General features: G+C 40.0%; 1 protein-coding gene across 26 annotated transcripts in view; it reads right to left on the reverse strand.

Annotated features, from left to right (window-relative positions):
- BAZ2B (bromodomain adjacent to zinc finger domain 2B) overlaps positions 1 to 13,314 on the reverse strand; it is a 432,513-nt gene that overhangs the window by 169,198 nt on the left and 250,001 nt on the right. For all 26 annotated transcript variants that reach the window (XR_004271241.1, XR_004271240.1, XM_032286284.1 and 23 more), the window contains one exon: positions 13,101 to 13,247. Coding sequence is in view for 24 of the 26 variants with exons in the window: in XM_032286284.1 (XP_032142175.1) it covers positions 13,101 to 13,245 (145 nt within the window). In the remaining 2 variants the exon portion in view is untranslated. The remainder of the gene's footprint in view (positions 1 to 13,100; positions 13,248 to 13,314) is intronic.

Below are 13,314 nucleotides of genomic sequence, written 5' to 3' on the forward strand. Positions count from 1 at the left end.
TGTAAGAAAGGGGCCCAGTTTCAGTCTTCTGAATATGACTAGCAGTTTTCCCAACACCATTTATTAAATAGTGAATCTTTTTCCCATTGCTTGTTGTTGTCAGGGTTGTCAAAGATTGCATGGTTGTAGATGTGTGGCATTATTTCTGAGGCCTCTGTTCTGTTCCATTGGTCTATATATTTGTTTTAGTACCAGTACCATGCTGTTTTGATTACTGTAGCTTTGTTGTGTAGTTTGAAGTCAGATAGCATGATGCCTCCAGCTTTGTTCTTTTTGCTTAGGATTGTCTTGGCTATACAAACTCTTTTTTGGCTTCATATGAAATTTAAAGTAGTTTTTTCAAATACTCTGAAGAAAGTCAATGGTGGCTTGATGGGACAGCATTGAATCTATAAATTACTTTGTGCAGTATGGCCATTTTCACAATATTGATTCTTCCTATCCATGAGCATGGAACTTTTTCCATTTGTTTGTGTCCTCTCTTCTTTCCTTCAGCAGTGGTTTGTAGTTCTCTTTGAAGAGGTCCTTCATATCCCTTGTAAGTTGTATTTCTAGGTATTTTATTCTCTTTGTAGCAATTGTGAATGGGAGTGCACTCATTATTTGGCTCTCTGTTTCTCTATTATTGGTGTATAGAAATGCTTGTGATTTTTGCACATTGATTTTTGTATCCTGAGACTTTGCTGAAGTTGCTTATCAGTTTAAGGAGATTTTGGGCTGAGATGAAGGGGTTTTCTAAATATACAATCATGTCACCTGCAAAAAGAGACTATTTGACTTCCTCCCTTGCTATTTTGAATGCCCTTCATTTCTTTCCCTTGCCTGATTGTCCTGGCCTGAACTTCCAATACTAAGTTGAATAGGAGTGGTGAGAGAGGGCATTCTTGTCTTGTGCCGGTTTTCAAAGGGAATGCTTCCGGTTTTTTTAGGGTTTACCATAAATAGCTCTTATTATCTGGAGATACATTCCATCATTACCTAGTTTATTGAGCATTTTTACCATAAGGGCTGCTGAATTTTATTGAAGGCCTTTTCTGCATCTATTGAGATAATCATGTGGTTTTTGTCATTGGTTCTGTTTATGTGATGGGTTACACTGATTGATTTGTGTATGTTAAGCCAGCCTTGCATCCCAGGGATGAAGCCAACTTGTGATGGATAAGCTTTTTGATGTGCTGCTGGATTTGGTTTGCCAGTATTTTATTGAGGATTTTCGCATCAAAGTTCATGAGGGATATTGGCCTGAAATTTTCTTTTTTTGTTGTTGTGTCTCTGCCAGGTTTTGGTATCAGGATGATGCTGGCCTCATAAAATGAGTTAGGGAGGATTCCCTCTTATTCTATTGTTTGGAATAGTTTCAGAAGGAATTGTACCAGCTCCTCTTTGTACCTCTGGTAGAATTCAGCTGTGAATCTGTCTGGTCCGGGCTTTTTTTGGCTGGTAGGCTATTAAGTACTGCCTCAACTTCAGAACTTGTTATTGGTCTATTCAGGAATTCAACTTCCTCCTGGTTTAGTCTTGGGAGTCTAATTCTCTTTGTATGTCCAGGAATTTATCCATTTTGTCTAGATTTTCTAGTTTATTTGCATAGAGGTATTTATACTATTCTCTGATGGTAGTTGGTATTTCTGTGGCTCAGTGGTGATATCCCCTTTATCATTTTTTATCTCATCTATTTGATTCTTCTTTTTTTCTTCTTTATTAGTCTGACTAGCAGTCTATCTATTTTGTTGATCTTTTAAAAAACCCAGCTCCTAGATTCATTGATGTTTTTTAAGGGTTTTTTGTGTCTCTATCTCCTTCAGTTCTGCTCTGATCTTAGTTATTTCTTATCTTTTGCTAGCTTTTGAATTTGTTTGCTCTTCTCTGGTTCTTTAAATTGTGACGTTAGGGTGTCAATTTTATATCTTTCCCGCTTTCTCCTGTTGGCAGTTAGTGCTATAAATTTCCCTCTAAACACTGCTTTAAATATGTCTCAGATATTCTGGTACATTGTATCTTTGTTCACATTGGTTTCAAAAATGTTATTTATTTCTGCCTTAATTTTGTTATTTACCCAATAGTCATTGAGGAGCAGGTTGTTCAGTTTCCATGTAGTTGTGCAGTTTTGAGTGCTTATCTTAAACCTAGTTGTAATTTGATTGTACTATGGTTTGAGAGACTCTTTGCTATGATTTCCATTCTTTTGCATTTGCTGAGGAGTGTTTTACTTCCAATTATGTGATAAACTTTATAATACATGTGATATGGTGCTGAGAATGTATATTCTGTTGATCTGGGGTGGAGAGTTCTGTAGATATCTATTAGGTCCACTTGGTCCAGAGCTGAGTTAAAGTCCTCAATATCCTTGTTAATTTTCTGTCTTGTTGATCTGTCTAATAATGGCAGTGGGGTGTTAAAGTCTCCCACTATTATTGTGTGGGAGTCTAATTCTCTTTGTATGTCTCTAAGGACTTGCTTTATGAATCTGGGTGCTCTTGTATTATGTGCATATATATTTGGAATAGTTAGCTCTTCTTGTTGCATGGATCCCTTTATCATTATGTAATGCCCTTCTTTGTCTTTTTTGATCTTTGTTGGTTTAGAGTCTGTTTTATCAGAAACTAGGATTGCAATCCCTGCTTTTTTCCTCTTCCCATTTGCTTGCTAAATACTCCTCGATCCCTTTATTTTGAGCCTAGGTGTGTCTTTGCACGTGAGATGGGTCTCTTGAATACAGCACACTGATGGGTCCTGACTCTTCATCCAATTTGCCAGTCTGTATATTTCAATTAATTGGGGCATTCAGCCCATTTACATTTAAGGTTAATATTGTTATGTGTAAATTTGGTCCTGTTATTATGGTGGTAGCTGGTTATTTTGCCTGTTCATTGATGCAGTTTCTTCGTAGTGTCAATGGTCTTTACAATTTGGTATGTTTTGCAGTGGCTGGTACTGGTTTTTCCCTTTCCATATTTAGTGCTTCCTTTAGAAGCTCTTGTAAGGCAGGCCTGGTGGTGACAAAAATCTCTCAGCAGTCGCTTGTCTGTAAAGGATTTTATTTCTCCCTCACTTATGAAGCTTAGTTTGGCTGAATAGAAAATTCTGGGTTGAAAATTATTCTTTTCTTTAAGAATATTGAGATACTGTTGGCGATGAGGATCCAAGATGGCCGTTTAGGAACAGCTCAGGATCGCAGCTCCCAGTGAAAGCGCAGAGGGTGAGTGGACGCCGCGTTTTTATTGCCCACAGACTAGGAAATTCCCGGGCAGAGGTGCTCCACGGTAGCCAGCGCAGCTGTTTCGGCCAGCGCGGCGGTGCCGGCCAGCGCTGCTGCTGTGCCCCGCGCGGCTGCTTTGTCGGCGCCCTGGAGCCGTGGTTCCCTTACAAAATACACTGGTCCGGGGGCCCTTTTGGCTGGCAATTGGAGCCACGGGAAGTCGCCCGTACGCCGGCTCAAAAAGGGGACTGAGCAGAGCACCAGGACAGTAGATTCCAGGGGAAAAAACAAAAAAAAGCGCCACAAACCTCAGTGCCGCTGTTTAAGCCAGCGCAGTGAGTGGCCGCAGGGGAAAACAAACAGACCCCGGCGCCTCTTCAACAGGCGACTGGAACACCAACTTAAAAAAGGCTCTGAGGTAGGGAGCCAGGCAATCAGGCTCGGCTGGCCCCACCCCCACAAAACAACATCAATCAGAAACTCTGGATTGAGAGTTTCACAGCAATCTCAGCTGAACCCGGGACGGTCCAGCTCTGTGGGGGAGGGACGCCCGCCATAACCGAGGCAGCCCGCCGTTGCCAAGGCAACCCGCCATTGCTGAGGCAGCCCGCCGTTGCCAAGGCAACCTGCCACAGCAGAGACTCCGCCCCAACAGAGGCAGGCCACCATCCCCAAAGCAGTTCTAACTACACCCATATAAACAGGACTGCAGGAAAGTTCCCTCGGCAGCAGGGCGGAGCCCACAGCAGCTCAGCAAAGCTGCTATAGGCCAACAGTGACTAGGCTGCCTCCTTGCTGGGCTGGGCAGGTCTGAAGGAGAAAAAAAAAAAAAAAGAAGGCGGCAGCATAACGGAAACTCATAAATAAAGCCCTCAATCCCTGGGACAGAGCACCTGGGAACAAAAAGCAGTTTATGAGTTCTGCTGCAGCAGACCTAAAAGTACCTGCCCAGCAGCTCTGAATGAACAACAACAGAGCTCGCAGCTCACCATTTGAGCTCCTATAAAGAAGAGACTGTCTCCTCAAGCAGCTCCCTGTCCCCTATATATCCAAAAAGACACCTCATAAAAGAGAGATCAGATTGACACGAGGCGGGTATCCTTCTGGGACAAAGATAGCAGAAGAAGAAAACTGGTAGCAACCCTTGCTGTTCAGCAGCTGCTGCAGGTGAACCCCAGGCAAGCAGGGCCTGGAGTGAACCTCAGCAGACCTACAGCAGAGGGGCCAGGCTGTCAGAAGGAAACCAAGAAACAGAAATAACCTCATCATCAACAAACAGAACGTCAATCTGAAAGATTTGAGACCCAATCTGAAAGCCAACAACCACAAAGTCGACAGGTGGATAAATCCATAAAGATGGGAAGAAACCAGCGAAAAAAGGATGAAAACACCAGAAACCAGAACACCTCTCTTCCTAAAAGGGATCACAATTCCTCACCAGCAAAGGAACAAAGTTGGAGGGAGAACCAGTTTGATGAAATGACAGAATCAGACTTCAGAAGGTGGGTAGTAAGAAACTTCTGTGAACTTAAACAACATGTTCTAACCAAATGCCAAGAAACTAAGAACCTTGAAAAAAGATTTGACAAAATGCTAACAAGAATGGACAAAATAGAAAGGAATATAAGTGAATTGATGGAGCTGAAAAATGGAACACGAGAACTTCGTGAAGCATGCACAAGTATCAACAGCCGAATTGACCAAGCAGAAGAAAGGATATCAGAGGTCGAAGATCAACTCAATGAAATAAAACGGGAAGGCAAGACTGGAGAAAAAAGGGTAAAAAGGAATGAACAAAGTCTCCAAGAAATGTGGGACTATGTGAAAAGACCTAATCTACGTTTGATAGGCGTACCCGAATGCGACGAAGAGAATGAATCCAAGCTGGAAAATACTCTTCAGGATATTATCCAGGAAAACTTCCCCAACCTAGCAAGGCAGGCAAACATTCAAGTCCAGGAAATACAGAGAACACCACAAAGATAATCGTCAAGAAGAGCAACCCCAAGGCACATAATCGTCAGATTCACCAGGGTTGAAATGAAGGAGAAAATACTAAGGGCAGCCAGACAGAAAGGTCAGGTTACCCAAAAAGGGAAGCCCATCAGACTCACAGCAGATCTCTCAGCAGAAACCCTACAAGCCAGAAGAGAATGGGGGCCAATATTCAACATCCTTAAAGAAAAGAATTTTCAACCCAGAATCTCCTATCCAGCCAAACTAAGCTTCATAAGTGAAGGAAAAATAAAATCCTTTGGGAACATGCAAGTACTCAGAGACTTCGTCACCACCAGGCCAGCTCTACAAGAGCTCCTGAAAGAGGCTCTACACATATAAAGGAACAACAAGTACCAGCTCAACTAAAGGGCAAAACAGCCAGCTAGCACCAAAATGGCAGTATCAAATTCACACATAACAATATTAACCCTAAATGTAAATGGACTAAATGCCCGAATCAAAAGACACAGACTGGCAAATTGGATAAAAAGACAAAACCCATCCGTGTGCTGTATCCAGGAAACCCATCTCACATGCAAGGATACACAAAGGCTCAAAATAAAGGGATGGAGGAAGATTTACCAAGCAAATGGAGAGCAAAAAAAAGCAGGAGTTGCAATTCTCATCTCTGATAAATTAGACTTTATAGCAACAAAGATGATAAGAGACAAAGAGGGACATTACATAATGGTAAAAGGATCAATGCAACAAGAAGAGCTAACGATCCTAAATATATATGCACCCAATACAGGAGCACCCAAATATATAAGGCAAGTTCTTAATGACTTACAAAGAGACTTAGACTCCCACACAATAATACTGGGAGACTTTAACATCCCATTGTCAACATTAGACAGATCAACCAGACAGAAAATTAACAAGGAAATCCAGGACTTGAACTCAGACCTGGACCAAGCAAACCTAATAGACATTTACAGAACTCTCCACCCCAAATCCACAGAATATACATTCTTCTCAGCACCACATCACACCTACTCTAAAATTGACCACATAATTGGGAGTAAATCACTCCTCAGCAAATGCAAAAGAACGGAAATCGTAACAAACAGTCTCTCAGACCACAGTGCAATCAAGTTAGAACTCAGAGTTCAAAAACTAACTCAGAACCGCACAGCTTCATGGAAACTGAACAACTTGCTCTTGAATGTTGACTGGATAAACAATGAAATGAAGGCAGAAATAAAGATGTTCTTCAAAACCAACGAGAATGAAGACACAACATACCAGAATCTCTGGGACACATTTAAAGCAGTCTCTAGAGGAAAATATATAGCAATAAGTGCCCACATGAGAAGCAAGGAGAGATCAAAAATTGACACCCTTTCATCAAAAGTGAAAGAGCTAGAGGAGCAAGATCAAAAACACTCAAAGTCTAGCAGAAGACAAGAAATAGCTAAGATCAGAGCAGAACTGAAGGAGATAGAGACACAAAAAACCCTTCAAAAAATCAATAAATCCAGGAGCTGGTTTTTTGAAAGGATCAACAAAATAGACAGACCACTAGCCAGATTAATAAAAAAGAAAAGAGAGAATAACCAAATTGATGCAATAAAAAACGATCAAGGGGATATCACCACAGATTCCACAGAAATTCAAACCATCATCAGAGATTATTACAAACAACTCTACGCACACAAACTAATAAACCTGGAAGAAATGGATAAATTCCTGGACACTTGCCTCCTGCCAAGCCTAAACCAGGAAGAAGCCGAAACCCTAAACAGACCCATAACAAGGTCTGAAGTTGAGGCAGCAATTAAGAGCTTACCACCCAAAAAAAGCCCAGGTCCAGATGGGTTCACAGCTGAATTCTACCAGATATACAAAGAGGAGCTGGTACCATTTCTTCTCAAACTATTCCAAACAATACAAAAAGAGGGAATTCTTCCCAAATCATTTTATGACACTAACATCATCCTGATTCCAAAGCCCGGCAGAGACTCAACAAGAAAAGAAAACTTCAGGCCAATATCCATGATGAACATAGATGCAAAAATCTTCAATAAAATACTGACAAGCCGATTGCAACAGCACATCAAAAAGCTTATCCACCATGATCAAGTAGGCTTCATCCCAGGGATGCAAGGCTGGTTCAACATACGCAAGTCTATAAACGTAATTCACCACATAAACAGAACCAAAGACAAAAACCACATGATTATCTCAATTGATGCAGAGAAGGCCTTTGACAAAATTCAACAGCCCTTTATGCTAAAAACACTCAATAAGCTAGGTATCGATGGAACATATCTCAAAATAATAAAAGCTATTTATGACAAACCAACAGCCAATATCATACAGAATGGGCAAAAACTGGAAGCATTCCCCTTGAAATGTGGCACCAGACAAGGATGCCCGCTCTCACCACTGCTATTCAATATAGTATTAGAAGTTCTAGCCAGAGCAATCAGGCAAGAAAAAGAAATAAAGCGTATTCAAATAGGAAAGGAGGAAGTCAAATTGTCTCTATTTGCAGACGACATGATTGTATATCTAGAAGACCCCATTGTCTCAGCCCCAAACCTCCTGAAACTGATAAGCAAGTTCAGCAAAGTCTCAGGATACAAAATCAATGTGCAAAAATCACATGCATTCCTATACACCAATAACAGACTTAAAGAGAGCCAAATCAAGAACAAACTTCCATTCACAATTGCCACAAAGAGAATAAAATACCTAGGAATACAACTAACAAGGAATGTAAAGGACCTCTTCAAGGAGAACTACAAGCCACTGCTCAACGAAATCAGAGAGGACACAAACAGATGAAGAAACATTCCATGTTCATGGTTAGGAAGAATCAATATCGTGAAAATGGCCATACTGCCCAAAGTAATTTACAGATTCAATGCTATCCCCATCAAGCTGCCAATGACCTTCTTTGCAGAACTGGAAAAAACCACCTTAAACTTCATATGGAACCAAAAGAGAGCCCGCATAGCCAAGTCAATTCTAAGCAAAAAGAACAAAGCGGGGGGCATCACACTACCAGACTTCAAACTATACTACAAAGCTACAGTAATCAAAACAGCATGGTACTGGTACCAAAACAGAGATATAGACCAATGGAAGAGAACAGAGGTCTCGGAGGCAACACAACATATCTACAACCATCTGATCTTTGACAAACCAGTCAAAAACAAGCAATGGGGAAAGGATTCCCTGTTCAATAAATGGTGTTGGGAAAGCTGGCTAGCCATGTGCAGAAAGCAGAAACTGGACCCCTTCCTGACACCTTACACTAAAATTAACTCCAGATGGATTAAAGACTTAAGCATAAGACCTAACACCATAAAAACCCTAGAAGAAAATCTAGGTAAAACCATTCAGGACGTAGGTGTAGGCAAGGACTTCATGACCAAAACACCAAAAGCATTGACAACAAAAGCCAAAATAGACAAATGGGACCTAATCAAACTCCACAGCTTCTGCACAGCAAAAGAAACAATCATTAGAGTGAATTGGCAACCAACAGATTGGGAAAAAATTTTTGCAGTTTTACCCATCCGACAAAGGGCTGATATCCAAAATTTACAAAGAACTAAAACAGATTTACAAGAAAAAAACTAACAAGCCCATTCAAAAGTGGGCAAAGGATATGAACAGACACTTTACAAAAGAAGACATACGTGAGGCCAACAAACATATGAAAAAATGCTCATCATCACTGGTCATCAGAGAAATGCAAATCAAAACTACATTGAGATACCATCTCACGCCAGTTAGAATGGCGATCATTAAAAAATCTGGAGACAACAGATGCTGGAGAGGATGTGGAGAAATAGGAACACTTTTACACTGTTGGTGGGAGTGTAAATTAGTTCAACCATTGTGGAAGACAGTGTGGCGATTCCTCAAGGACATAGAAATAGAAATTCCATTTGACCCAGCAATCCCATTACTGGGTATATATCCAAAGGATTACAAATCGTTCTACCATAAGGACATGTGCACACGAATGTTCATTCCAGCACTGTTTACAATAGCAAAGACCTGGAACCAACCCAAATGCCCATCGATGATAGACTGGATAGGGAAAATGTGGCACATATACACCATGGAATATTATGCAGCCATCAAAAACAATGAGTTAGGGTCCTTTGTAGGGACATGGATGAACCTGGAAACCATCATTCTCAGCAAACTGACAGAAGAGCAGAGGATCAAACACCGCATGTTCTCACTCATAGGTGGGTGTTGAACAATGAGAACACATGGACACAGGGAGGGAAGCACCCCACACTGGGGTCAGTTGGGGGGAAATAGGGGAGGGAGGGTGGGGGGTAGGAAGCTGGGGAGGGATGGCAGGGGGAGAAATGCCAGATGTAGGTGATGGGGAGGAAGGTAGCAAATCACACTGCCATGTGTGTTCCTATGCAACAATTTTGCATGTTCTTCACATGTACCCCAAAACCTAAAATGCAATAAAATAAATAAATGGGAAAAAAAAAAGAATATTGAATATTGGCTCCCACTCTCTTCTGGCTTATAGGGTTTCAGCAGAGAAATTTGCTGTTAGTCTGATGGGCTTTGTGGGTAGACCAACTTCTCTCTGGCTACCCTTAACATTTTTCCTTCAATTCAACCTTGGTGAATCTGACGACTATGTGTCTTGGGGTTGCTCTTATTGAGGATTATCTTTGTGTATTTCCTGAGTTTGAATATTGTCCTGTCTTGCCAGGTTGGGGAAGTTCTCCTGGATAATATCCTGAAGAGTGTTTTTCAAATTGGTTCTATTCTCCCCGTCATTTTCAGGTACCCCAATCAAATGTAGGTTTGGTCTTTTCACATAATCCCATATTTCTTGGAGGCTTTGTTAATTCCTTTTCATTCTTTTTTCTCTAATCTTGTCGTCATGCTTTATTTCATTAAGTTGATCTTCAATCTCTGGTATCCTTTCTTCTGCTTGATTGATTTGGCTGCTGATACTTGTGTATGCCTCATGAAGGTCTTGTGCTATGTTTTTGATCTCCATTAGGTAATTTATGTTCTTCTCTAAACTGGTTATTCTAGTTAGCAATTACTCTAATCTTTTTTCAAGGTTCTTAGCTTCCTTGCATTGAGTTAGTTACATGTCCCTTTAGCTTGGAGGAGTTTGTTATTACCCACCTTCTGAAGCCCACTTCTGTCAATTTGCCAAACTTATTCTCTGTCTAGTTTTGCACCCTTGCTGGTGAGGAATTGTGATTCTTTGGAGGAGAAGAGGTGTTCTGGTTTTTGGAATTTTCAGCCTTTTTGCACTGGTTTTTCTTCATATTCATGGACTTATCTACCTTTGGTCTTTGATGCTGATGATGTTCAGATAGGGTTTTTGTGTGGACATCCTTTTTGTTGATGTTGATGCTATTCCATTCTGTTTGTTAAATTTCTTTCTAATAGTCAGGGCTCCCTACTGTAGGTCTGCTGCAGTTTGCTGGATGTCCACCACTCCAGACCCAGCTTGTCTGGGTTTCATCAGCAGAGGCTGAAGAATAGCAAAGATTGCTGCCTGTCCATTCCTCTGGAAGCTTCTTCCCAGAGGGGCACCTGCCAGATGCCAGCCAGAACTATCCTATATGAAGTGTTTGTCAACCCCTGCTAGGAGGCGTCTCCCAGTCAGGAGGCATCTCCCAGTCAGGAGGCATGGGAGTCAGAGTTTTACTTGAGGAGGCAGTCTGCCTTTAGTTGGCTTAAGTGCTGTTCTGGGAGATCTGCTGCTCTGTTCAGAGCCAGCAGGCAGGAACCTTTAAGTCTGCTGAAGCTACATCCACAGCCGCCCCTTCCCCTAGGTGCTCTGTCCCAGGCAGATGGGAGTTTTATCTATAAGCCCCTGACTAGGACTGCTGTAAAAGGCTTTATTTTAAACATGGACTACAACTCTGTGAAAGTTTACCTATTTTACCTACAAAATGAAAAAAACTCATGTTGTAGGTACTAAAAATATGTGTTAATAAATGATATATTTCTGGGTAAATGGAATTATACTTTCATTCAAAATAAGCATCTCAATATAAATACACCCTTTTTTACTAGTACAAAATAACAATAAAAAATGTATCTCTTTCTAGACAAGATTTCCAATGTTATTCAGCAACTGAGCATACTTCATCCTTTCTGCAGCTTCCAAACATATACTAACAAACAAAAAATAGTGCCCAACATATGACTCATGAGAATCACAAGCAATTCCAATGTCACTAATTCAGAAAACTAAATGAGAAAAAAGTGTTCAGAAAACTCAGAACCTGTACTCAAGGGTGCTTCCGAAGCCTTCAACATAAGAAAAGACATTTCTTTTGGAATACTATGTATGTTAAAGACTAATTCAGAAATAAATACAAAGACAGCAGATTAGAATACACTGAAAGGAGCTCACAACAAAGGAAAGAGAAAGAAGAGTTTAAAAAAAAAACAGGAGCCAGGCGCGGTGGCTCAAGCCTGTAATCCCAGCACTTTGGGAGCCCTAGGCAGGTGGATCACGAGGTCAAGAGATCGAGACCATCCTGGTCAACATGGTGAAACCCCGTCTCTACTAAAAATACAAAACATTAGCTGGGCATGGTGGCACGTGCCTGTAATCCCAGCTACTCAGGAGGCTGAGGCAGGAGAATTGCCTGAACCCGGGAGGCGGAGGTTGCGGTGAGCCTAGATCGCGCCACTGCACTGCCAGCCTGCGTAACAAGAGTGAAACTCTGTCTCAAAAAAAAAAAAAACAAAAAAAAACAGGAAAATATAATTACACAAGTACAACTGTGTTCAATCATTTACATAAAGTTACCTAAGGAAAAAGTCAATCATAATCATAGCATTGTTATTTTTGAGCACAGTATATCATCAGAGGCTTGGACACTTTACAGTCTAGCCATCGTTTTACATATAAAGGAAATGTGAACAAACTTGTTAATTACTTGATGAAGACTGTACACAGGGTGAAGCAGAAATTATATTAATTAAAAAAAATATATAGTGCTATTTTAGTTATTTTGTAATCCCTAAGAATATATTAGAAAATGGTTCAATGATGATATAATGACAAAATGACATCCTTCTTGTGATTCCATTGATTGGAAAAACAAAAAAAATTGAAAAAATTTATTTGACAATTTGCTAGGATATTTTGTAAGCAAATATTACATATTTATTCATTATATTTATGAAAAAGTTTCAAATTTAATTATTAATAAGTAAAATATTGTTTAGGTTACTTTTTATAAACATGAAATGATCTATAAGGAATAAAGTTAAAATTCTTCCTATCAATAAATAAATGAATTAATTAATTTTAGGTATTTAATAAAAGGGATGTATTCTATCAAAACTGTGTAAAAGAGCCAAGAGTGATTTTGGGAGGTGACGATATCTTCTACATAATTAATCAAAATTGAGGATATTTTCACTTCTGAAATAAAACTCTCCTTTTAGGCAAATATAAATTTTATTCCTGTTTAAGAAAAACTTGTTATGCTCTAAACTTTAAAAATATTTTCCATCAAGTAAATGATCTGCCTTAGTATACATCTGTGAACTGGAGGAGCTGGAGTTTACAAAGGTCATTTCAAATACTGGAAGCAAATCTAGGACAGTGTCTACCAACGACTTCCTTGTATTTCATTCCTTCATGGGCCTATTGTTTTAAAAGACTTTACTAATTTATTAATTAAAATGATAAAACATATTAAGATATCAAGATTCAACTCTCAAAGACAATTCCTAACAAGCATGGACTACCCAGTACTATCCCAGTGTAAAATCCAGAAAAAGCAAAAAGACTAGGTGTTTAACCTAGCCTTTTTCCAACAAATCAATGCAAGTCATGAGAACATTTCATTCAGAGCACAGTAAAATACTATGCAAATTATTAAAAGAATGGCATTTTAAAATTGAGTTAATAAAGGGTATTTACCACATGGGTTGATTGTAGAGCTAAGTGAAGCAACTCCAGCGGAAAGGCCACCTTTTGAAACTACTGAAGCCACAGAAGGTGTCGAAGATGAAGGTGGTGTAGTAGAGGAGGCTACGGAGGATGGTAACCGCTCTCCAGACTCCATATCTATGAGAAGAGAAAATGTTAATTTTCAGCATCCAATAAAAGTTTTTTCAAAAGAATTCAACATATT

This window comes from Sapajus apella, unplaced genomic scaffold (assembly GCF_009761245.1).
Source record: "Sapajus apella isolate SASKATOON/1434 unplaced genomic scaffold, GSC_monkey_1.0 scaffold18, whole genome shotgun sequence".
In the NCBI taxonomy this organism is placed as follows: Eukaryota; Metazoa; Chordata; class Mammalia; order Primates; family Cebidae; genus Sapajus; species Sapajus apella.